General features: G+C 50.4%; 2 protein-coding genes across 2 annotated transcripts; both read right to left on the bottom strand.

Moving 5' to 3' along the window:
• Positions 1 to 5,512: 5,512 nt before the first annotated feature.
• LOC134055197 (proline-rich protein 9-like) lies at positions 5,513 to 6,246 on the bottom strand. The gene has a single exon (XM_062511357.1). It carries the CDS (start codon positions 6,177 to 6,179, stop codon positions 5,571 to 5,573), a length of 609 nt encoding a protein of 202 aa, XP_062367341.1. The 5' UTR covers positions 6,180 to 6,246; the 3' UTR covers positions 5,513 to 5,570.
• Positions 6,247 to 9,090: 2,844 nt separating this feature from the next.
• LOC134055131 (keratin-associated protein 16-1-like) lies at positions 9,091 to 15,394 on the bottom strand. The gene is made up of 3 exons (XM_062511262.1): positions 13,971 to 15,394; positions 11,881 to 13,346; positions 9,091 to 9,262 (listed from the first exon to the last, which is right to left on the bottom strand). The coding sequence occupies exons 1-3, from the start codon at positions 14,910 to 14,912 to the stop codon at positions 9,091 to 9,093; spliced, it is 2,580 nt and encodes an 859-aa protein (XP_062367246.1). The 5' UTR covers positions 14,913 to 15,394.
• Between the last annotated feature and the right edge of the window lie 10,606 nt (positions 15,395 to 26,000).

Below are 26,000 nucleotides of genomic sequence, written 5' to 3'. Positions count from 1 at the left end.
CCCCCGCCCAAAAAAAAAAAAAAAAAAAAATAAAAATCAAGGAGCAAGGCGGGTTCATGATCCAAAATCCAGGGAAGAGCTCTTCCCCTTTTTCCTGCCTTTCACTCCCGGACTGCAGCTCCCACCTGGAATTTGTGAAGTTTTTCCCTATAAATAACCAGATTTTTGCGTAATCTGCCCCCAAAACGCTCAAAGCTTCCCAAATCGGGAATTTGCGCTGAATATTTCATGGCATTAAAAAAAAATAATTCTTTGGGATTGAGGGGGGAAAAAAATGAAGATTTTTAGGGTATTTCCGATTTTGGTGGGATTTAAAAGAATCCTTTGGGATTGAGGGGGGGAAAAGAAGATTTTTAGGATAGATCCGAGCGCTCTCTCCCCTTGAATTTCCTCGGAGGTGTCAAAGAACATCTCAGGCCGAGAATATCCCATAATTATCCCAATTTATTGGTAATTAACTCCACTCCAGACATGTTTGGGAAGGGATTAACCGCGGGCGTGGCGCAGACGGGATAAAGGAGGAATTCCAGCCGGGAATGTTTCGCCATCCGTCGGTGTTTGGGATTTAGTCCCGGAATTATCTTCGGCTGCTGCTGGATCCAGGATTGATTTCACTGAGAAAATTCCACAATAAAAGCGACTTTGAGAACCGAGTTTTGGGAATTTTTAATTCCTGGCCGTGGGGATTTTTGTATGAGATTGTGGGGGTTTTGGTATCAAATTTTGGGGGTTTTTCTATCAGGTTTTGAGGATTTTTGTACCATGGCTTCGGGGGTGTTTGTAACAAATTTTGGGGATTTTTATACCAGACTTTGGGGATTTTTTATATCATGTTTTGGGGAATCTTGTACCAAGTTTTTGGGTTTTTATACCCAAATCCTGGGAATTTAAAAATCAAGTTGTGGGGATTTTTATTCCAAGTTGGTTTTTTTTGTTGTTCTTTTTTTTGGGGGGGGGGGGGGGGGGTTTATACCAAGTTTTGGGAACTTTTTTTTTTAAATCAAGTTGTGGGGATTTTTATTCCAAGTTTTGGGGATTTTTATACCAAATTCTTGGAATTTTTTACCATGTCCTGGAGATTTCTTTTTCTCAAATTTTGAGGATCTTCAGCAGCTTCTCCTGATAAAGATGGAGAGGAGGCCGAGCTTGCAAAAGCCGGTGTCTGTGTGTGCTTAAAATTGATTTTTTTTGGGGGGGAGGAAAATAAAAAAGAAAGGGAAGAAAAGGTGGGAGAAAAAACACAGGGAAGAAACAACGAGGTCATTCCACCATTTTATTGCGCCAGACCCCAAATTAAATTCGGAATTAAAACCAGCCCCGCGATTCGTTGATTAAATTTTTTATTTTTTTTTTTTTTCCGAGCTAATTAAGCACATCTCATTATGAGGTAATTTCTGCTGGTGAGCAAAGCAGGCGGCTGCAGGTCCGGAGATGTTCCCGGGAGGCAGGAGAAGGTGGGAAAAGCGAGATTTTTTTTTTTTTGGGATTTGGGGTTTGGGATGGCTCCTACTTCTGCTTGGAGCACTGCTGCTGCTGCTGGGGGAGGCTCTTCACGGCCTGGCCTTTGGAGGCCTGGCCTTTGGAGGCCTGGCTTTGTTGGGCCTGGCTTTGTTGGGCTCCCTTGGGCATGGCCCCGCACTTCTGCTGGCACTGGGGAGGGATCACCTGCTGCTGCTTCTGCTGCTGGGACATCCTGGATGAGCCTGGAATCCAAAACCAGGGAGAGAACCGAGCGGATCTCAAGATGGAATTCGCCTTTTTTTTTTTTTTTTTTTTTTTTTGAGCTCCCAGATCGACCCCGCAGGTTTAAACTTAATCCCAGGACTAAACCAAGCAGGTTTTGAAATTAAATCCTGCAGGATGCTGCAGTTCAGATGGAATTTTGGGGAGTTCAGTTTCCCTTGTTGGGTTTTGGTTTTTGGTTGGGTTTTTTGGTTTTTTTTTGTTTTTTTTTTTTTGTTTTTTTTTTGTTTTATTTTTTTTTTTTGGATCTCATCCCATTCCCTGCAGGATCAGGGAATAGCTGCGCCTAAAACCAGGAGCAGAGGCAAAGCCCAGCCTAACAAAGCCGGGGAAAGGCTGCAGAGCTGGAGAGGAGACAAACGGCGCCAGGGATTCTCCTTCCTTCCTTCCCTCTGCTCGTTGTTTTTCCTGGGAATCTCGAATTTAAAAAGCTTGGGGGGAAAAAAATGTGGAACTCGAGGAGAAGCTCCAAGAAAAGCAGCCAAAGAGGAAAACTGGGAAAATCTCAGGATTGGGAGTTTTGAGAGGGAGAAGTCCTTTGATAACATCCCAATACTGGATACCAATCCCAATATTTGATACCAATCCCAATATTTGATACAATTCCCAATATACGATAATATTCCCAAAATCTGATAATATTCCCAATATTTGATACCTATCCCAATATTTGATAATATACCCAATATTTGATGATGTTCCCAAAATCTGATAATATTCGCAATATTTGATACCAATCCCAATATTTGATTTTTGGAACCACCGTGTCTCTGCCCAGTTCTTTGAGACCCCCCCAGAGCAGGATCCACACCCAGGGCCACAAAATTCAGGTGGATTGAGGATTTTATCCGAGGAAACGGAGCCGGGATACCCAGAAATCTGGGAAGCTGCTCCATCATCTGCTCATGGATGCCAACCTTTGGTTACCCACGGGATTCTTATCAGTCCGGGGAAAAAAATATCACAGAGTTCTGATATCCCAAAAATGTCCCAAACCACCCGCTGGAGCCTCAAAACCCCCAAAATTCCATAATAGGGTTTTCCACCCATTGCAGGTGGAACTTTTTGGGGGGGAAACAACCCCAGTTTGGGAAAGGAAATGGTGAAAAATCCCATTTTTCCAACCATGTGAAAAACCCCATTTTCCAACCCCGTGAAAAAAAATCCCATTTTTCCGACCCTGGGGCACCAAAACCCCTCACCTGGGCAGGAAAAGGGGCAGGGAAGGACTCACCTGACACGTCCTGCTCGAGGAGGGATCTCAGGAGGAGCCGCTCCGGGTGTGGATCTTCCCAAAGGAGCAGCTTTTATATCCCCACGGAAGAAGCCGATGACTCCGGATTAAACTCGGTGACCAGAATCTTTCACAACCGGAACCAGCTCCGCTCCCACCTCCTGGACCTCAGTCAAAGTCTGGCAGAGATTCCCTCCTCTCCCAGCTGGGTGTTTTTCACCGAGGGCACACCCAGAGCTGCTCATCAAGGGGTGATTTGTTAATAATTCATTAATAATTCATTGATAATTTGTCCCCCGTCACCGTCTCTGGGTTGAGATCCCACAAGGTTGGGACTCGCATCCACTCGGGAATGAGTTTTCGGGATTATTTTGTCTGGGGAGCACCTGGAGGGATCTCCAGAAACCCTGAAAGTCCAGAAATCCAGAATGTCTCCAAAATCCCAGTTTGGAACAGGATTTTGCTTGTTCCCTTCTCTAATTCCCCTCCCCAAAACCAGGAATGAAATATAAATATTCCTTTTTTTTTTTCCCTTCTTTTTTTTTTCTTCACTTCCTGATGAAATATCCCTGATTTATTGCAAATATCCGGGGAATTCCAGCAATTCCCGGTGCTGACCACATCTGGTGTGTCAGGACTTGGCCACAGGGACAGCAGGTCCCTCCGGACATTTCCTCTGGATTTTCCAGGCGTTCTCATGATCCCAGAGAAAAATGGAAAAATTCCAGTGACTCACAAGTGATGGATGGGGATGAGGATGCTCCAGAACCTGGAATGGGATTGGAGGAGCTCCACGTGATTCCTGATTTAAATCTTTTCCATAATTCCTGTTTTAAACCTTTCCCATCATTCCTAATTTAAACTTTTCCCATCATTCCTAATTTAAACTTTTCCCATAATTCCTGTTTTAAACCTTTCCCATAATTCCTGATTTAAACCTCTCCCAGGCCTCCAAGAGGACGCAAAATTCACATTCCCAGAGCCTGGATCCCCAAAAGTTTGGGGTAATTTGAGGCTCAAACTCCTCATTTCCCTGTCCATTTTCCTGGGAATATCCAGTCCAGGCAAGTTCAGGTTCTTTTTTTTTTTCTTCCATGATTCCCAACTAAAACTTCTTCCATGCCCCCACGATGTCACAGAAGTGGCACCTCCGAGGCAGGGCTTGTATCCTCACAGATTTGGCTTCCTTGGGAAGAGTTTGAGGCGTAAATTCCTCATTTTCCTGGGAATTCCTGCTCCAAGTGTGGGGTTGTTCTCCCTGATCCCTAAAACCTTTTCCACGCCCCCAGTGGCACCTCCAAGGCCAAGCCTGGACCCCCAAATTCCACGGGGGAATTCGAGGTGCTAATTCCTCCTTTCCCAACCCCTTTTTTTTTTTTTTTCCTTTTCCTTTTTTTTTTTTTTTTTTGTGAAATTCCTGCTCCTGCTTTTCCTTTCCCAGTCGCGTTTTTTCCACCTCTCACATCTGAGAGTGTCACCTTTTGGTGTCACCTCTTGGTGTCACCTCCTGGTGTCGACAGCAAGGGCCGCAGAGAAGAACCTGCTCCTCACCTCCCCACCTGCACATTAAAAAGGTGATTTGGAAACAATGTTGGCACACCCCTGAATAAAAATATCTTTCTTTTCTTCTCCAGATTAGAGATTCCCCACCCTTCCTGTAATGAGGGGGTAGGTGGGGAGCAATTTCAGCATTCCCAGACGTGGAAACGGCGTGGCCAGCACGGAGCCGGAGGTGAAGAAAGCCACAGGACACAGTGGGAGGTTTATCTCTGAAATTTGGTTGTTTTTTTTTTTTTTTTTTTTTAATGGGTTTCACTCCCTCCAGACAATGGGGTCGCCTTCAGCTTCAAACTTATCCAGAATAAAGATGTGTTTTTATTATTTAAAATTGCACCTTCCAGGTGTTTGACACCTTCTTTATGAATTTAAGACTTTCTTCCACTTAAATTTGCCTCTTTTTTTGTGGTTTCTAAGATTTGCCTCTAAAATGCCAAGCTGTGAAGACCAAAATTCTGTCTGAAAATCAAATTTCTATCAATAATTTCAAGAATGTCTCAGAGAAGAATTGACAAGACAATTATTTCCCTGTATAATTAGAAGGAATTCCTCCCTATTAAAACTTTTAAATTTTTTTTTATTTCAGGCACAAAACCCTCCCCAACCCCTTTTGAAAACGGAAATTAAGGGAGATATTTTAGGGTTTGAAGATGTGGAAATGGGGAGAAAAAAGACAAAAGACAGCTGTTGCCATCGATGGTCATTTTTTTAATGCTGCACAGAGGGTTTACAAGACTGAAAAGAGACAAGAGGAGAAGGGGAGGGGGAAAAAAGCATGGACATCTTCCACCACCAGCTGCTGGCAGCACTTCCCGAGATTCCCAACACTAAAATATTGGGAATTCACCAAGAGAAAAATGCTGGCATGGCAGGAGCAGAAGTGAAAACACCGGGAACACTCAGACAGGAAAAGTTTTCCAAGATGAATAAACCGTGGGACGATCAGAGCAGGAGAGGCCTCGTTGAGTCGCTGATGGGTCTGCGCCGCGTTCTTCATCCCGGAACCGCGTGGCTCCGGCTCCTCAGCGGCTCCGGATCAGCAGGGACGGGAGCAGGGCTCCAGGCACACGGTCTCGCACTTCTCCACGCACTTGGTGCTGCAAACCTCGGCCTGGCACTGCTCCACGCACTTGGTGACACAAGGCTCGGGGCACTGGGCGGGGCAGACGTCCACGCACTGGGGGACGCAACTGGTGGCACATTGGGTGGCACAAGGGGTGGCACAGACGTCCACGCACTGCGGGGCGCAGCCGGTGGCACACTGGGCGGGGCAGACGTCCACGCACTGCGGGACGCAAACGTCCGCGCACTGCGGGGCGCAGCCGGTGGCACACTGGGCGGGGCAGACGTCCACGCACTGAGGGACGCAGCTGGTGGCACACTGGGTGGCACAGGGCTCCACGCACTGGGTGGCACAGCCGGTGGCACAGGGGGCCTGGCAGACCTCGACGCATTGGGTGGCGCAGGGCTCGGGGCACTTGGCGCATTTCTGCAGGCAGATGGGAGGGGGCAGGCAGGGCTGCTTGCACTGCTCGTAGTAGTAGGACATCCTTGGAGAGGTGTTGGGGGAAAAGCTGGGAAAAAAGCTGGGAAAAAGCTGGGAAAGAGACCAAAAAAAAAACCAAAAAAAAAAACAGGTTATCATCCCGTGCTCAACGCGATGTGAGGTGTCACTGGGTTTGTGTCTGGCTGAGGAAAGGAATGCCTGAGTTCAGGATTCCTGGATTCTGGAGTTGGAAGGAACCCACAGGGGTCATCAAGTCCAACTCCTCAGGGAACGGCCCCTGCTGGGATCAAATGTGTGAGCTCGGCATTGCGAGCAGCACGGTCTGGGCTGATCCCAGTGTGTTTATGGAATTAACATTGCCAGAGGATCCCTTCCTTCGTTGGGAACTCATCAGGAAGCCTCAAGCCATAAATCCTAAATTTTACAGGATTGCCCAGAGTCCAACTTGGCAGAAGCCATGACACAAAAACACTTCCACTCCTTCTGCTCTCAGCTCCTCAGCAGGTGTTCCAGGGCTTTTCTCTTCCTTATCAGATCCTCACGCCCACACTGGGAATTCCCAACCACAAAGTCCAGAGGACAATCCCACCATTATCCCTTGGAATCATGGGGCGGTTTGGCTTGGGAGGGATCTCAAAGATCATCTCGTTCCAACCCAAGTTGCTGCAAGACCTGTCCAGCCTGGCCTTGGACACTTCCAGGGATGAGGAACCTACGGAATAACCCAGGCCAGGGCCTCCCCACCCTCGGTTTCTTCCCAATATCCAACCTAAACTTCCCATATTTCAGTGTAAACCCATTCCCCCTTTTCCTGTCCCTGTAGTTCTTGAGGAAAAATCCCTCTCCCGCTTCCCTGGAGCTCCTGCAGATCCTGGACCTGAGGTCTCCAGAGGCTCAGCATTCCCAGCTCTCCCATCCTGATGATCCACAGGATCCTGGGATGCCACTGGAATTTTTCCGGGAGGATTGATGGGACTCATCCATCCATGAGGGAAGGGTTGGCCCAGAGGCTGCAGCTCCCATTTCCAACTCCTTTCCTCCTCTTGGCTTCTCCCAGAGGTCTCCCCCGGCTTTGCCCGCAGGAATCCTGCAGCTCCCTCCTTCTGGATAAAGCCTCTTCCCACCCATCCCGTTTGAAGTCGCAGGAGCTGCTCCACAGCATCCATTAATTTATTTAATTTCCAGCCTTAATGAGGCAGGAACAGGAGGGAGCAAGAGAGGCAGCCACACTTTTGGAGGAGGTGACTTCCCCAAGCTCCTCCAGGCAGAGCAAACCCTAAATAAAAAAATCCCCAATTCCAGGACAAATCCCGGATGAGAAGCAGAGGAGCGAAGCTCTCCCGGGACCAGGAATCAACTCTCTTTTCCACGAGATATCTTGATTAAAAATTCCCTGATAAAGCCCAGGAGGACTTACCGGGTCACCGGTCTTGGCGAGCGACGGAGAAGCCAAAGGAACTGGGGGGGAGCCTCCGAATCCAAACCTTTTATACGGCCGGAGTGGCGTCAGCTCCGGAAACGCGGGAGCCCAGGGGGATGGACAGCTGACCACAAACTGCCCCGGCAGGCTCCACCTCCACATGCTTTGCATGTTTGCTTGCATCCTAATTTTTGGTGGAAGCCCTCTTCCAGGAAAGCAGGTGATGCTGAGCCAGCCCTGGTCTCTGATCCCGGTCATGCGGTTCCCAACGGGAATGGTGGGGTCATTAAAAAAAAAAAAAAAACAAAAACAAAAAACAAAAAACAAACCAGCGGGTGTTGAATTAATTGGTTTTCAGAAAGGGATTTAATGCGCCGGGACGTTTCCGTGGCCTTATTTCCATAAATGTTGGGTTTTGATACTTGGGGTTTTTCCAACATGGGATGGCTGTTATTAGGGAAGATGGATAATTAATTGGATTTACTATGAGAAATACCCTGTCCTAATTCTCATGGAAAGGCACAGCCAATCCTCCAGCGTTCCCACAAAATCTTAAGATCCTTTTTTTTCCCCCAAAAATTAAATGATTCCATTCATCTAATCCATTCCTCTCCATGGATTAACACCGTCCATGCTTGGAAATTCCAACGGGGACACAACTCCAGCTCCTTTGAGGAACATTTCAAGCCACTCAAGGCCGAATAATCCTCAGTTTAAAGATTTTTTTTTTTCCTCCTCCCAGAAAAGTGCAAAAGGCTCCGGTTTAATTGAGATTTAGGCACAGGATACAATTTTTTTAAAAAAAGTTTTGCTGATTACGGAAAATCCCAATCACAGAGGTGGGAACGTGGCCATCACAAAAATGCTAAATAAGGAAAAAAAAAAAATAAAAAATAAAACACCAACCCCAAACCAACCAGCCCAGCACGATGAGCACGTCCTGGAAAATTCCAGGTGTCAGCACTGGTTCCTTCACCAGGAATTCCACCTGAAGCTGACGGATCTCCACGGGTTTTTTGCCACCTCATGGGTGGCTCAGATTTTCCACAGACTCAGCTGCTCACGTGCAGCTTCTCCCCCCTCTCCGGAGGCTCTGCGGCCCCAGAGGCTTTTCCGGGGATAAATTTGGATTTGCAGAGTGTGGTTTGCTCATTTTTTTTGCCTCGGGAGGAGAGGCTGCACGCAGCAGAGCTCAGGTTTGGGTGCTGAGTTTTAAATGAGGTAAATCCCTCCTGATTTTCTCCTCCTCAAGCTGCCCGGGTGTGGAAATTTTCCCCCCAGAGCAGCTTCCAGCTCTTATCTTCCCGAGGAAAATCCCAAATTCCGGTTGGAACAGCTCGTCATTATCTCCTCAGGCTCCAGGCTCACCTCAAAACCACCCCTGAGCACCCGTCCTGCACCTCCCTTTCTACCCCGAGTTCTTTCACACCCTGTGGTTAACTTTGATTAGCACGAAATTGGGGCCTTCCGAAACTGGATTATTTCGGGAGACGTAAATGGATCCGCACTCCCAACAAGCTGGAACATCACGGGGTTGGATCCTTATCCCTAATTGGCACTTATTTGGGAATCTCCATTACATTTATGGGCAATTGGAGTCGTTGTAGTTGTCACGTTGGTCTCAGTGAGTCAGGACTCCACAGCGATGTCCTTTGGTGGCTCTGGTGACTCCTCCCGGAGCGGGTTGGACATTTTGGAGGGAATTCCATGAGGGAATTCCACGAGGGCAGCACTGCCAGCTCTGAGGGTCCAGTTTCGTCTCGTGCTGAAGAGCCAAAGATTTTCCAGGATCCCAAAATCCCTGAGGTTGGGAAAGATCTCCCAGAGCAGCGATTCCAAGCTGTGTCCGACCCCCAGAATTCCAGGAATTCCTTGGACACCTCCAGGGACAGGGATCCAACCCTCCCTGAGTCCCTTCCAATGCTTCCCAACCCATTTTTCCATGGAAAAGTCATCCCAAATATCCAGCCCTGGCACAGCTCGAGGCCATTCACTCTTGTCCTGTCCCATTCCCTGGGATCAGATCCCAAATCCCCCCTGGAAGATCTCGATATTCCCCCTGGATCCCCCTTTTCTCCAGCCTGAGCTCCCTCAGGATTTTCCATTCCCTTTTCCAGCTGCTCCAGCTCCGTTCCCATCCCTGGAGTTCCCATTCCCGGCCCTGCTCCAGCCCCTCCATGCCCCTCTTTCCATGATTATCCAGAACCGAACACGGGGTCAAGGCCCAATCCTTGTGCACGATTCCCATTTTCCCAAGCAAAAAATTGATATTTTTTTTTCCCCCCTGTGTGTTTCACTCAATTCTCACAGAAATCAGGGATTCTCCCATTTTCCAGCCCAAACCCTCCACACCTGGTGGCAATTAAAACCTCCAGGGCCTTCATCAAACCCAACTTTCCCCTCTCCTCATTCCCACAAGGTCCCAGGGAAGGTTCTGAGCCGGCTCCAGGTGGCTCCGAGAATCCCGGAATTTTTGGGATGCCAGGAGGGTGAGAGAAGAAGACACCAAACCTCACATGGACATGAGTGGTTCCTTCAGGCCATGCCCGAGGGACAATTTGGGACAATTTGGATCCAGCCACGACGGGGAACCCAAATCCCACTGTTCCAGCCTCTTTTCCTGTTTACTCCGGAAGGTGAGCGCTCAGGGAAGAATGACAATTAGCACCTGAGTAATTAAATCTGGGAAGGAGGAACCGGCTGTGGTTAGGGGATAAAAAACTCCTCACCTCTTTTATCTCTTTGCCTTCTTTGCTTTGATTTTCTCAATTTTTGCAGGAGAAAAAGTCTGGATTTCCTTCTGTTTTTTTTTTTTTTTTTTTTTTTTTTTTTAATTTAGTGTATAAAATTGTTTTGCTCCCTGTTTAAATTTTAGAGCTTGGAAAACTTCACCTGACAGAGGAACCGGGGGGATTCCACAACATTTCCTTGTAGTGAGCTGCGATTTTTAATTTCACAGGTGTGGAATAAACATCCAGGTGATCACACAGGAAGAATTCCTGTTTTGTTCTTTTTTGTTGCTTTTTTTTTTTCCTGGATTTTTTTTTTTTCCTGCTCTCTGCTGCTCTGAGATGACTTGAATCTGAATTTCACGGACACATGAAGGATTAAATACTCTGCCAGAAGAGAAAAATTAATCCAAAAGCCATTTTTTTCCCCCTGCCTACATTATATTTCCCAGAAAACCAAGGGATTTGGGAGTGGGAGGGAAGGAAATAGTTGCTTGCTGGGAATTTTAAGGAATTTTGGAGGAGTTTTGGAAACCCCGGAGAAGCTTCGAGGTCTCTCAGGTTGTCACCAAGCCCGGGCCTTGGGGCATCTTTGGAGGAGCCGGTGGCTGCTGCCAGACGGTTCCACCCCGTCTGCCACCGCCCCCGCTCCTCCCGCCCGCATTCCAACCGGGATTTGCTCCTCCAAACCCTCCCCAGGCCCAGCTCAACCTCGGGAGCCTCCCAGGACGATCCCAAACCCCGTTTGGGGATTTGGGATCGAGGAAGGAGCGATGGAGGGGATGGAGGAACTCTTGGAAAACTCAGTTTCTTGGGGTTTCCAGGTGCTTTTGCAGCCCGTGGGATTGAGCTGGGATTTGGGATATTTATCTGGGATTTCAGACATTTATTTGGGATTTCAGACATTTACGTGGGATAGCTGATGTTTATCTTGGATTTCAGATATTCATTTGGGATTTCAGACATTTATATGGGATTTCAGACATTTATATGGGATTTCAGGCCACTGTCAGGATTGAGGGAAGGGCTGGAGATATTCCAGGAGGTGGGAATTGGGGTGGATTTCGGGAAAAGTTCTTCCCACCAGAGCATGGGAACGTTGACCCCATGGAATGGCCACCATCCCAAACCCACCAGAGCTCCAGGACAACGCTCCCAGGGACATGGTGGGATGTTGGGAAGTCCTGAGCAGGGCCACCAGTTGGATTTGATGACCCCTGTGTGTTCCTACCATCTCAGGGGCATTCCACAATCCCAGTGAGACTTCCCCAATTTTTATTTTTTTTTTCCTACAAAAACCAGGATTTTCAGAGAAAGGGCGAGAAGCGAAGGAAAGGCGCGAGGCCAATGCCGAGATCGTTTATTTTATTGCTTCAGACACAGAAAGGAAAAGGATCAGGGGAATTTCTCCACCCGCACTCCCAGCGCGAGGGGGAACTGGGGAATTCTTTCTCCCGGGGAGCGACCCCAGGGGCACAAAATCGCTCGGTGACATCCCGCGAGGAACGGCGCTTTCTTGAGGTTCAGGACAGCAGGAACGAGGCAGAACGCGAGGAAAAAAAAAAAAAAAAAAAAACGAGGATTTATTTTCTTTCAAAGATTCCAAGGGGAATCCTTCAGATCCCAGCCCGGAACCCCTCAGGGAGCCTGGAATTTTGGGCAGGAGGACACAGAGCAGAGCTGGCCGCACACTGGGCAGGTCTGGGTGACGCAGGTGGTGGCGCAGGAGTCGGCGCACCTGGTGACAACCTGGACACCGCCGCGGCACTGCGGGGTGGCACGGCAGGGAGGGGCGCAGCTGGGGACACAGCGCGGGGCTGGGCACGTGGCGGGCACTCCCTGGCAGCAGGGGTCCTGGCACGTGGTGACACATTTGGTGACGTCCTGGCAGCAAGGATCCTGGCACGTGGACACTCCCTGACAGCAGGGATCAACACATCTGGTGGCACATGTGGTCACCCCCTGGCAGCAGGGATCAACACATCTGGTGGCACATCTGGTCACACAGCAGGGGTCTTGGCACGTGGTGACGCACTTGGTGACCTCCTGGCAGCATGGATCCACGCATCTGGTGACACATTTGGTGACGTCCTGGCAGCAGGGATCTTGGCACGTGGTGACGCATTTAGTGACGTCCTGGCAGCAGGGATCAACACATCTGGTGGCACATCTGGTGGCACAGCAGGGATCTTGGCACGTGGTGACACACTTGGTGACCTCCTGACAGCATGGATCAACACATCTGGTGGTGCACTTGGTCACGCTGCCACAGCAGGGATCAACACATCTGGTGGCACATCTGGTGGCACAGCAGGGATCCTGACACGTGGTGACACACTTGGTGACCTCCTGACAGCATGGATCAACACACCTGGTGACACACCTGGTGACCTCCTTGCAGCAGGGATCTTGGCACGTGGTGACACACTTGGTGACCCCCTGGCAGCAGGGATCCACACACCTGGTGACACATTTGGTGACCTCCTGGCAGCACGGATCTTGACACGTGGTGACACACTTGGTGACCCCCTGGCAGCAGGGATCCACACACCTGGTGACACATTTGGTGACCTCCTGGCAGCAGGGATCTTGACACGTGGTGACACACTTGGTGACATCCTGACAGCACGGATCAACACATCTGGTGACACACTTGGTGACATCCTGACAGCATGGATCAACACACCTGGTGGTGCACTTGGTGACCTCTTGACAACAAGGATCCTGACACGTGGTGACACACTTGGTGACATCCTGACAGCATGGATCAACACATCTGGTGGTGCACTTGGTGACCTCCTTGCAGCAGGGATCTTGGCACGTGGTGACACACTTGGTGACCCCCTGGCAGCAGGGATCCACACACCTGGTGACACATTTGGTGACCTCCTGGCAGCACGGATCTTGACACGTGGTGACACACTTGGTGACATCCTGACAACACGGATCAACACATCTAGTTCTGCACTTGGTGACCTCCTTGCAACATGGATCCACACACCTGGTGACACACCTGGTGACCTCCTTGCAGCAGGGATCTTGGCATGTCGTGACACACTTGGTGAACTCCTGGCAGCAGGGATCCACGCACCTGGTGACACATTTGGTGACATCCTGACAGCAGGGATCCACACACCTTGTTCTGCACTTGCTGACCTCCTGACAACACAGGTCCACACACCTGGGGTCACACCTGGCCACACAACATGGATCTTGGCATGTGGTGGAGCACTTGGGTGCCTTCTTGTAGCATGGATCCACACATCTGGAGCTGCACTTGTTCCCCTTCTTGGAGCAGGGATCTGCACATCTGGTGCTGGACTTGGTCCCCTTCCTGCACCACGGAATCACCCACGGGCTGCTCCACTTGGTCACCTTCTTGCAGCAGGGATCGTAACAGGGCGTGAGGCCCCTGGCGGCTTTCTTGCCACACGGGTCCACAAACGTGGTGACACGCTTGGTGACCTCCTGGCAGCATGGGTCCACACACGTGGTGACACGCTTGGTGACCACCTGACAACATGGATCCACACACGTGGTGCACTCGGTCACCTCCTTGCAGCAGGGATCTTGGCACGTTGTGGTGACACATTTGGTGACCTCCTTACCACATGGGTCCTGGCACGTGGTAACGCACTTGGTGACCTCCTGACAACATGGATCCACACACGTGGTGCACGTGGTCACCTCCTTGCAGCAGGGATCTTGGCACGTTGTGGTGACACATTTGGTGACCTCCTTACAACATGGATCTTGGCATGTTGTGACACACGTGGTGACTTCCTTGCAGCAGGGGTCCTGGCATGTGGTGACACACTTGGTGACCTCCTGGCAACATGGATCCTGACATGTGGTGACACACTTGGTCACTTCCTTACAACATGGATCCTGGCACGTTGTGACACATGTGGTGACCTCCTTGCAGCAGGGATCCTGGCACGTTGTGGTGCACTTGGTGACCTCTTGACAACACGGATCCTGGCACGTTGTGGTGCACTTGGTGACCTCTTGACAACACGGATCCTGGCACGTTGTGGTGCACTTGGTGACCTCCTTACAACACGGATCCTGGCACGTTGTGGTGCACTTGGTGACCTCCTTACAACACGGATCCTGGCACGTTGTGGTGCACTTGGTGACCTCCTTACAACACGGATCCTGGCACGTTGTGGTGCACTTGGTGACCTCCTTACAACACGGATCCTGGCACGTTGTGGTGCACTTGGTGACCTCCTGGCAGCACGGATCCTGACATGTGGTTGTGAAGCACTTGGTGACATCCTGGCAGCAATCCCGGCTCGTGGTGCTGCACTCGGTGACACGGCAGCAGCAGCAGCAGGGCTTCCTACACGTCGTGGCGCACCCAGTCACCCCCTGGCAGTGCGGGGGGACGCACGTGGTGGCCACAAGCCCACAGGCGGCCTGGGCCGCTCCCAGGTTGCCTAGGTTGACGTAGGTGGTGGTGCCGGGGTAGCAGCAGGGGGTCCCGCGTTGGGAAAGGCCCTGGAAGCTGCTGGAGGTGCCGCAGGGATCCAGGCTGGGTCTCACCGGGAAGCTCCTCGCCAGCATGGCGGGAGGGGGGATGCAGATCTGGCTCAGCGGGCAGCCGGTCGGGTGACGCATTTTTTGGGGGGGGGAGGTGGGGAGGCTGGAAGCATGAAAGGGATAAAATTTTAAAAGGTGTGAAAAAGAAAAAAAAAAAAACCAAACAAAAAACAACATTCCAGGCTGTTCTATACACCAAATTAAATCATCCTTTTCCCCACAGAATCCAGAACTGGGAAAACAGCCGTGGCCAGGAAGTGACTCCACATGAAAGCGTTTCAGACAAATTTGTAGCTATTTTTCAACCAGCTTCCTCTCAAAACAGGAAGCTGAAATTATTTGGGCTCCTTTAGGTTTTCTGTAAGGTCTGAAGCCTCCACCTGCCCACACCTCCCCTTGGCTCAGGATGAATCTTTGCCATTCCTTGCCCAATTTCACCCAAAAAGGCATCAAATCACCCTGCCCTCATCCAGAGGACACCAGGGGAGGCTCTGTGCTGGAAAACCTCCCCAAGGGAAGGCTCTGTTTTCCCACAAAATCTGCCCGGCTCTTCCCACCCCGATTTGATTTTTCCTCCCAGGCATGGCCTTGCCTGGCAGCCTGAGAGGCTCCACTCCTTATCACCCCTCCCACTTCTCCCCTTTGAAGTCCCAACCTGGCCTTTTGATCTCTCCCTACGCCATCATTTCCCTGGGTGAAACAGCAGCAAAGACGGTGAGGAGAGAGGGAATTTTGTCTTCCTCGATGGAGGAAGAGCAAAACCCACAGCAAATAAACCCCAGAGAATTCGGAATTAAAATCTGGGGGAATCCCAACCCCAACATCCCCGAGCAGAAACGCTTTTAAGTATTTTAGTTTGCTTCTGCACGGCTCTGAAATGAGAAAAAGAAAACCCCAACCACGAGATGACTTCCCAGGGAATCGAGCTGGACTTACCTAATTCTCCACCAGCGAGCACCAAATGAAACCAAAAATGGCTTGAGGAACAGGACAATAGGAATCCTTTTATAGGATTTCGGTGTCTGCGGCTCCGGAAGTGAGACACCTCAGGGGTATGGAAATCAAATATTTAATAATCCAGACCTGCTCCGCTCCAATCCTTCAATTACTCTGCTCGACGTTATAATTTTTAATGCTGCCGAGGTGGGACATGAGACTCTCATGACTGCGAGGAATTCCCTGTCCACGTATTTCCTACGGGCTGGGAAATGAGGAGCGGGTGAGACAGCCTGGAAACAATCCCCCCTCGCAATTAAATTCTGGGGGGGAAAAAAAAATAAAGAAAGAAAAAATAAAAACCACAAAAAGCTGTTTTGGTGCATTTCCTTGCGGAGCAGGGGAATGGAGGTGGGGATGGGATCCTGGAAGGGGCTTGGCTCCTTCCGCTGGGAATTTTATTCCCGATAATTTAGGCACTGTTTTGCCTCCGTGCCTCAATGGGAAGACCCTCTCCAGGAATATTTTGGAGGGCTCAAAGAGGACCTAGGGTCACCCCCAAGTCCTTTCCAGGGTGGGCAAATCCTTGAGCGTCTCCCAGTCCACATTTTCCTCAAGGTCTCTGGAACATCTGGGTGGCCTTGGTTGGTCTTGAGCTGATCTGATTGGATGCAGCTCCAGATGTGGTCCAAGAATTCCTCAAAGACCTCCAGGAATGGGGATCCAACCATCCCTGAGCTCCTTCCAAGGCCTTTTTTTCCTTTTCCAGGAGGGATTTTCCCAAATTTCCCACCCGGGCTCACCTCGAGCCCATTCCCTCTTTTCTTGTCCCATTCCCAGAGATCAGATCCTAAATTCCCCCTGGCAGATCCCAAAATTCCCCCTGGATCCCCCTTTTCTCCAGGCTGAGACCTCCCCCCAGCTCCCCCAGGATTTTCCAGACCCTTCCCCAGCTCCGTTCCCATTCCTGGCCATGCTCCAGCCATTCCATGTCCCTCTTCCCATGATTGCCCAGAACTGGACACAACCCTGGACATTGCCCACCCCAAACCCAGCCCAGGGAACCATCCCTGGTCATTTTGGCCACAATTCTTTGATTTTCTTTTGAATACAAATTTGATTTGTTTGGTTTGTTGGGATTTTTGGCTGTTGGCCTCCAGGGAAATCTTCACATTTCAAGGATCTCCAGGATATTCCAGGACCTCACCTGAGTGTCTAAGCTCCACCAGGTGACACCCAGGGCGGTGAGGGATGAACTCCTCAGTCTCGGTGGCCTTTGGGCCAGTTTTTGTGCCCAATTCTGGTGCCAGGAGGTCACACCCAGCCCGAGAAGGCGACAAACTTCACGCGGCCATCACAGCTCGGAGCTGCTGCTCTCTCCCTGCGGAAAAATCGTCCCTGCCTGGAAAAGAAGGGAAGAGAAACCCAACCAGCTCCCCTGGAGACATCAAAGGATCTGAAATTCCCCCTCGGCTGCTGCCATCCAGCCCGAAGTCACCCGGTGACACAACTAGGGACAGCAGTGACTCTCACCAGAGGCGAGGCCAGGACACCAAGGGGGGGTTTGGCTCTTCTCCCTCCAAATTTGGATGCCCAATGTGATGTTTCTTTGGTTATTTCCTGGAAATAAAGTTGGGATTTGTGACCCCTTGGGTTGGGACTTTACTGCTGACCTCAGGAAAAATTTCCTCTTTTATGTTTTTTTTTTTTTAATTTTGCTTTCTGTTCAAACTTCCCCCAAATAGAGTTTTTCTTGCTCAAATCTGTTCTCAGCCAAACAATTCCAATGACTTGCCAACATTTCTTGGCAAAGGGGGGGATGGGAACAGATTTGATTCACGTTTTTGGGTTTAGGAATTTCCAGCTGGGTGGAATTCAGGTTGTTTTGGGTAAAATGAAGGGGGAAAGGGTGGTGGTCACTCCTCTGGTCACCTGCCTGCTCCTGGAGGACAGTGCCACCGTCACGACAATGGAGACAGGATTTGAGTCAGAACTTCAGGAGCGGACGGAAAACGTCATGAGGCGAGCGGTGAGCAAAGAGTTTCCAGCAGCTCCACGGAAAAACAGGACACAAAAAAAGGCCAGAGGTGGCTAAAAATAAAAGAATCCCCCAAATCCCACATCCCATCCTGCCCCTAATGGAGCTCACGAGGTGTTGGGCTTGAGGATGTTGGAGCATCCCAAAAAACCTGCCCCGTCACTGGGAATCCACTCATTTCCCAAATTCCTCCTTGGCGTCTGCGGGGCCATGTGAATTCCTGAGCTCCAGGTCCGGCTCCAGCCACGGAAATAGGCGTTTTCCATTAAAAATAATTAGGCAAATCATCCCTGTCGAGGCAGAGGCGGAGCGAGGCCCTGGGGAGCTCCAGGGTGCCGGGAACATCCCGGGATCACACCAGGAACATCCCGGGATAACGCGGCCGCGTCTGCCCTGCCGATCCTGACCCGGGTGAGTCTCCTTGGGATCCTACAGATCCCAGCGGTCGTTTTCTGGAATAGATTCCCAGGAAACCTGGGAAAAGGGGATTTATGGAGCTCGATTTCCTTGGGGGTAAAGGTTTCAAAGGGTAAAAATCTTCCCTAGCGCTGGCTTGGTTGTAATTCCAGAATTCCCATTGATGCCCTGGAAAATTCCAGTTGTTCCAACACTGGGTTTAGAGGGATTAAACCCAGTCCTGCCAGGAGAACCAGGGTCCATTCCAAACAAAACAACTGGAGAAGGGAAAAAAACCTGGAAAAAGCAAAAAAAAAAAAAACTGGAAAAGGGAAAAAAAAAAATAGAGAAAGGATGGGAGCATCTCGAAATTTATAAACCTGAAAATGTGAATCAAATCCATTGTTATCCCAAAAAATAAAAAAAGCTGGGAATTTGTTGGAATTGTTTGGCTGCAAGCAGATTTAATGAGAAAAGCTGAGCTTGGGAGTTTGGAGACAAAAGGGGAAAAATGAGGAATTTTTCTCTGATTTTTTTCACGGGTTCAGGTGTGAAATTGTTCTTTTTTTCTTCCAGCTCTCTGTCGCGGGGAGATGAATTCCCAGTGCTCGCCCTGTTCCTGCCTGGGAGAGGCTGCCCAGAGCAATCCCTGCACCGCGGTGGCCCCGGAGCAGAATTCCCAGGTGGATGCCTGTCCATGCCAGGATGTTTGTCCCTCCTGTCCCTGTGACCCCACTCAGGTCTCTCTTGGGGACTCTGGGCCCTGCGTGGATCCCGTGAAAATCCTGAGCTCGGGAGAGGAACCCTTCACCTTCGAGACCCCCGGGATGTGTGTGATGAAATTCCCGCTCCAGAAATCCATCGTGACCGTGGAGCTGTGTCCCCCTGACACCTTCCCGCTGCCCCAGGACGAGCTTTGCGCCACCAAAACCACCGGGACCTCCCTGGAAAACCTGGAAAAGCTCTCCCAGGAGCTCCCAGTCGTGGAGCCCTGCACCCTCGAGGTGGTGGAGTTGGGCGCGGATGAGGCTCAGGGCACGATCCCAGGGGATCCCTGCACATCCCAAAGCGGGATTTCCACGGATCCTTGCTTGTCCCAATCCCAGGGATTTGGCGACGCCGGAGATTCTAAGGACAGCAAATCCCAAACATCCCCATGGAGCCCATTCCGCCTCAACTCCTGCACTTCCAGCATCGTGGAGCGCTGCCTTTCCCGCTGCCAGAGCTGGTTCCGGGACAAGAAATAGGATTGGGATCAGTGGGATTGAAGGATGGGGTTCCCTGCCCGGCTCGGGTGAGTCTGAGCTTCCCACAAGTTCCAAAAAAAGAGAGGAGATTGCTTCACCTGAGATTAAAAAAAAAAAAAAAAAAAAAAAAAAAAGCTGCTTTTCAATCATCTCTTAATTACTCTCTCATTCTGATTGCCCAACGAGGAGTGCAATAAATAATGGGAATGTGATCCAAGTGGGAATTGCAGCCAGGGTCCTGTTTTGTCACCCGCCGCCTTTTCGCTCCCCGCAGATGGACGAGGAGGTTCAGAGACTGCCTTAATTCTTTCCTGGTTTTGTCTTCGCATTTTTAATCCCCTTTCTTAAAGGTTTTTCCCGTTAAAATGATGGGAATGTCGAAGAAATCAAATTTTCATAGGAAATAAAACTCCAGGAGCTCCTTCCCCAGGGATGACAATTGTTTTTTAGGGAATTCTAGGCTGGATCTGAGTCTGGGGACCACCGGCAGAACCCCAGGGCTGGGGCTGCTCCTGGCTTTTTTGCCTTTTTTTTTTTTTGGGAATGCAGCCTGGAATCCACATTTTCCTGGGATGAGTCCCCAGCCCCAGAGAATTCCAGTTAAACCAGCAGCTCCCAGTTTGCCAAAGGCTCAAAACCCCTCGGGACCCCCAGGATTTTCCCTGGATGCTTCATTTGGGAGCTCCAAAATCCAGAACAAATGGAGAAGAAAATTCCTGGGAATGTTTGGGAAGTGCCAGAGCCTGTCCCAGCTCCCTTCCCAATGTCACCAGACAGAACTGCCACTGGAAAATTGGGCAGGACACTGGGAGAACTAGTTGGGCCTGGATTCCTCCGGCCCCTGTGTCCAGCCGCTCCCTCCTCCCTGCCCCAGCAGCTTCATCCAGCTCTATCCCAATTTTCATGGAATTAAGAAAGATTCCACCTTTTCCTGAACCTCTGTGATAAATCTGCTTCCAAATTAAAAAAAAAAAACAAACAACAACAACAACAAAAAAAAAGACAAAACAACGAAATAATCAGGATTTAAAAACAAAAGCATGAAGTCCTCCATTTTTTTGGGAAATCCAGGCTAAAGATGGAAAGAATTCCAGATGGGGAATTGGATTAAAACGTCCTGAGGAATGCTATTAAAACATCCCAAGGAATTGCGTGAAAACATCCTGAAAAATGGGATTAAAACATCCCAAGGAATGGGAAAATGATCAAAAGGGAACACTGAAATATGTGAAAAAAGGAAATGGGAAAAAACAACATATTTGTGAGGCACGGAGAGGGTTTAATTAAATCCTCCCTAATTATCATTAATGATGGTTTATTAAAAGGGTCTCAAAAGCAAGGAAAGGATCCTGGATCTGAATCCCGGATTTGAATGGTGGGATTATTCAAATCCGGCGAATCCCAGCTGGAATAATCGAAACATCCAAATTCCACATCCCAGGGAATCCTGGTCCCGCTCCCGGAGCCACTTGGTGGCACTGTGGGAGAGGATTTCGCTGCTCGGTGCCGGATCCAGGAGAATTCCAGGATCACCCGGGATGGGAAAGAGCTCCAGGATCACCGAGTCCAACCTGGCTTCGATCCCCTTGGACATCCCGAGGAATTCCAGGAATTCCCTCCAGGGATGGGGATCCAACCCTCCCTGACCCCCTTTCCTATACTTCCCAACCGTTTTTCCATGGAAAAATCATCCCAAATTTCCCACCCTGGCACAGCTCGAGACCTTTCCCTCTTGTCCTGTCCCATTCCCTGGGATCAGATCCCAAATCCCCCCTGGATCCCCCTTTTCTCCAGCCTGAGCTCCCTCAGGATTTTCCATTCCCTTTTCCAGCTGCTCCAGCCCCGTTCCCATCCCTGGCCCCGCTCCAGCTCCCCCTGGACCAGGCCCAATTCCCATCCCAACATCCTCATTCCTCTCCTTTTGTTTCCCCTCCCTCCCCGCCCCTCTCACCAAACCCGTTCTCAGCCCCGGGCGTGGCTCCAGCATCTCCTGAACCCCAATCCCGGCGTGGTAAAAATAACCAAAATCACCAAGTTGACCAAAATAACCTTTCCTGCCCAATTCCTGCCCAAATCCTGCCGGGCCTGTCCGCAGTGAACGGCCAGGAATTAATTCCGGAGAAAATCCTCATTAACGAGAAAATGGAATTAAAGAGGAATGGTGCGAGGGGCGTTTCAGGGGTGTCTCCCCTGGAATTCCCAGCCTGGAATCCTGATCCTGTAAAAGATGGATTCCTTGGTGGATTTGGATGGGATATCCGGAATTCCCAAACCTCCCCTCATCTGAGATCCCCCCCAGACTCATCCCTGCTCTGCAATCCTGTCCCTTTGGGAATTTTGGGAACCCCAAATCCCTTTGGGATGCCGGCAGAGCTCCGGGGGTGGTTTCTGGTTTGGGATTTCTGATTCAGAGCCGAGGCAGTTGTGGGATTCGGGGCCGTCTCGGAGGGTGACGTCGGAGGTGGCTCCGTGTGTCACCGACCTCAGCCGAGCCTTGGGGACCGCGATGGCACTGCCTGGGGACAGGTGACAGGTGGGGACAAACAGGATGAGCGGGATTGAGGATTCCTGGTGGATTCCCAAAGCCGGAATGAGCCCCGCTGGCTTCATCCCACTGAGATCCCGGCTGGAAAAGTGTCCCAGGACACCCTGAAGTGAGGTGGGACAAATTCCACCATCCCAGGTGGCTCCAACCTGGGCACTTCCATGGATGTGGAATCCGTGGAATCAGCTGGGCCAGAGGAGGATTTATCCCTAAAATCCCATCAAAACCAGCCGGGGGAATCCTGGAATGGTTTGGGATAGAAAGGAATCTTAAATCCCATCCAGTCCCACCCCAGTTCCATGGGCAGGGACCTCCCCCTATCCCAGGCGGCTCCAGGCTGGAATTTGGCACTTCCAGGGATGGGGAATCCATGGAATCACCTGGGCCAGGGAAGGATTTATCCCAAATATCCCATCCAAAGCAGCCCGGGGAATCCTGGAGAGGTTTGGGTTGGAAGGACCTTGAAGATCCCGGAAGATCCAAGGGACACCTCCCACTCTGCCAGGTGGATCCGACCTGGCCTGAGACACTTCCAGAGATGGGAAATCCATGGAATTCCCTGGGCCAGGAATTCCTCCCAGGGAACAATTCCTGCCCAAAATCCCACCCAAATTCCCGCTCTGTGCCCCTGACCCCATTCCCTGTGTCCTGTCCCTGCAGTTCCTGAGGAAAAATCCCTCTCCATCTTCCCTGGAGATCCTGGCAGGGGCTCTGAGGTCTCCACAGGTTCAGCATTACCAACATTCCCAGCCTGGATCCACTGGGAATGGGCTCCAGGCCCTTTATCAACTTCATGGCCTCCTCTGGACTGGCTCCAGCAATTCCCTTTTACTCTGGGGACACCAGAACCCAGCGCAGAATTCCCAGTGGGATCCCACCCGAGCCGGGCAGAGGTTGAGAATCCCTCTCCTCACCCTCCTGCCCAACTTCCTTTGGATCCAGCCCAAGTGATGGGATGGATTCATCTTGTGGTGGGTCGGGAAAAGCATTTTTGGGAAAATCCAGGAGGAAAAGGGGGATTGGTGCTGCCAGGACGTGCCTGGAGCCTCGTTGCCTCATCCCGGGAATGTCACCAAATCCCAGGAAAGTGCTTCTGAGGCCAGGGACCTTTTCCAAGGCACATTCCGGAGGCTCCAGGGGATTCCAGACAGTTAGAGGCCACCAAACCCACCCCCCCCCCCCCAATCATTTGCATAATCACCCCAAAATCCACCCCAAAATTACAACGTCCCAAGGGTGTCATTATCACCCAGGTGGGGCCTAATTTGCACCGGGGTAATTTAATCCAGGGAGGAAAAAAAAAAAAACAAAAAAAAAACCAAAAAAACAAAACCAACCTAAAAAAAAGCCCAAAAATGAACGTTGGGGACAATCCCAGGGCTGAGTGTCCCCGAGGTGTCACCAGCATTAATTAATTGGGCTCCTACACCCAGGATGAGCCACGGGCGAGGCTGCGGGACGAGTTCCTGCTCCGAGGTGGCCCCCGTGATGTCCCCGTCACCTCCAAACCCCAAATCCAGGCTCTGGAATTTTCCTGATTTCCTCTGAGTGCTGGGAGAGCTCCTGAGGGAATAAAGGAATAGTTAATTAATTAATGCCGTTCGAAGATAAAATTAAAAAATGAGGAGTTTGTGAGGTAATTACATCCCCAGGGCAGCCGGAGGAAATTCGGTATTAATCGACCTCTCAGCAGATGCTTTTGTTTTGATTTTTAATTAAATTTGAGCAAAGCAAAAATTAAAATGATTTTAATTTAAATCAGTATTAGGAGTTTTCTCGTGATTTTTCTCAGTGAAAAGTCATAAATTGGTTTAAATTTCCATGTTCAAAAATTCGTTTAAAATTCATGTAATCTTTTAAAAATGGTTGTGATTAGTTTGGGTTTTTTTATTGGATACTACGGCTGCATTGATAGGAAATCAAAATAAGAATAAAGCTCTCCAAGGGGGGGGCTGTGTCCCAAATCAGGAGAATTTGGGGATCTCACCCCGATTTTAAGGCTGAAATCTTCTTCCCTTTGCCTGATCCAAACTTCAATTTCTTTTTTTCAGACTTGAAATTCCAAGGGAAATGCACAAAAGTGAGACAAAAATCCCCTCTGGAATTGTGGGATTTTGTGGATCATAAAGATCTTGATTGTCCATGACCTGCTCATCCTGAGCTGTGTTGCCATCAGCACTTAAATTTTATTTTTAATTAATTTAATTAAATTAATTAAACTAATTTAATTAATTAAATTAATTTAAATATTGATTCCTATTTTCGCGTGGTTTTTGCATGCATTAAAGACACAAGCTCCCACCCATAACACAAATATTTACGTAAAAATCCACCCTCCTTCACTGACTCCCTGGAGCCCTTCCAGATTTTTTTTTCCCCCAAAAAAAATCCGAAACGCGGCCATAAAAGGATTTTACAGCCAGGATTTTCCAGGATTAGGCGGAACCGGCCTGAAGAGCCGCTGCTATTTCGGGGTGAAAATGATAGGGAAGGGTTGATAAAGCCAAATAACCCGTTTGGGACTGGGCTTGGCCCAGGATGAATCAGGACAACGTCCACAAAGGGTGGCTCCTCTCCAACCCCAACGGGGACCCTATAAAAGGTGCCCGGTCCTCCCCTCACTCCGCACGACTTCCCAGGAATCCCACTCGATCCCGCCGGAGACTTGGGTGAGTGTGTCCCTCTTTTTGGGGGAGGGGATATTCCCTTTTTTGGGAATACTGGGGCTCCTCTGGGGTTCATGGTGGATGGGAGAGTCGCTCCCAGTGGTTTTTTTGGGGGGAACATTGAGGGGGTTTCTCCCCATTGGAATTGTTGGGTTGGGTTGTCCATGAGAAGTTCAGGGAGCTCCCCTTGAGTGTGGTGTCAGCTCCCAGCTGGAACCCATTGGAAAAATGCTTCAGTTTTCCTTATTCCAAGGAAATTCCAACATTTCCATGGGGCAGGGAGTGCTCGTGTGCCCGGGCACGTTCTGGAGGCAGGAATCGGGCACGGCGCAGCTTCCCGGGATCAGATCGGGCACAGGGATCCCACAAGGGAGGAAGGAGGGGAGGAGGAGGAGGCCTTGGAGGTTTCCAGGCACAGCTTTTGAGGTCTCTGCCCCAGATCTTGTCTTGGGTTGGGTTAAAACTCCTCTCAGCGGGATCACAGGGATGGATCCTGGAAACATCCGGAGCTCCTGGAATGAGGCCATGGAGCCGCTCCAAGGGCTGGGGAAAGGTTGGGAGAGCTGGAGGGCTTCACCTGGAGAGGAGAAGCTTCATGGAGAGTAGAGGGGTTGTAATGGGACATCTTTAGGGTCCATTCCAAGGAAATATTCCATGGGATAACCGCCCAGGGCAGGATTTGGGGGCACCTCCCTCCCCGCCATCCATGGCCGCATCCCCGTCACCGTTCCCGCTCCAGCGTCACCCAAACACGTCAGTGGCGATGCCAGAGGCCACTCCCCATCCCACTAAAACCCCGGAATGTGTTCCCAGCAGGGAACGCAGAGTCGGAAATTCTCCACCCTCTTCCCAAAGGAATTCCTACTCCCCCCATCCCATCCCTCAGTCTGCTGCTGTCCCTTCCAGGCTCGCTCGGATCTGCAGGATGTCCCCGTTCTTGGACAGCATCGCCACCATCGTTGGCGTCTTCCAACAGCATGCCCGGGGAGATGGGGACGGCTCTGGGCTCAGCCGCAGGAGGATGAGGGAGCTCATCCAGAGGGAATTCGCAGATTCCCTCGTGGTGAGCACTGCTGGGAAGGGCTGGGATGTGGGAATGGCAAAATCTCCTCTGGAAAAGGGAACTGGGGAGGGGCCCACTAAAGGTTGGGGTCCTTTGTGCTGGGGAAGGGTTTGGAGGGAGGTGGGGGGGTTCAGCCTGGAGAAAAGGGGGATCCAGGGGGAGCTGTGGGATCTTCCAGGGAGGATTTGGGATTTGATCCCAGGGAATGGGACAGCACAAGAGGGAACTGTGAGCTGTGCCAGGGTGGGAAATTTGGGAAAATTCCTCCTGAAAAGGACAGTCAGGCCTTGGAAGGAGCTCAGGAGTGGCCACCCCTGGAGGGAATTCCAGGAAAATCCTGGATGTTGGCGGGGGTGATGGATCCCAGGTTGGAC

Source organism: Cinclus cinclus, chromosome 31, assembly GCF_963662255.1.
Source record: "Cinclus cinclus chromosome 31, bCinCin1.1, whole genome shotgun sequence".
NCBI lineage: Eukaryota > Metazoa > Chordata > Aves > Passeriformes > Cinclidae > Cinclus > Cinclus cinclus.
The sequence above is the reverse complement of the archived record's forward strand: the minus strand, read 5'-3'. Positions and strand labels throughout refer to the sequence as shown.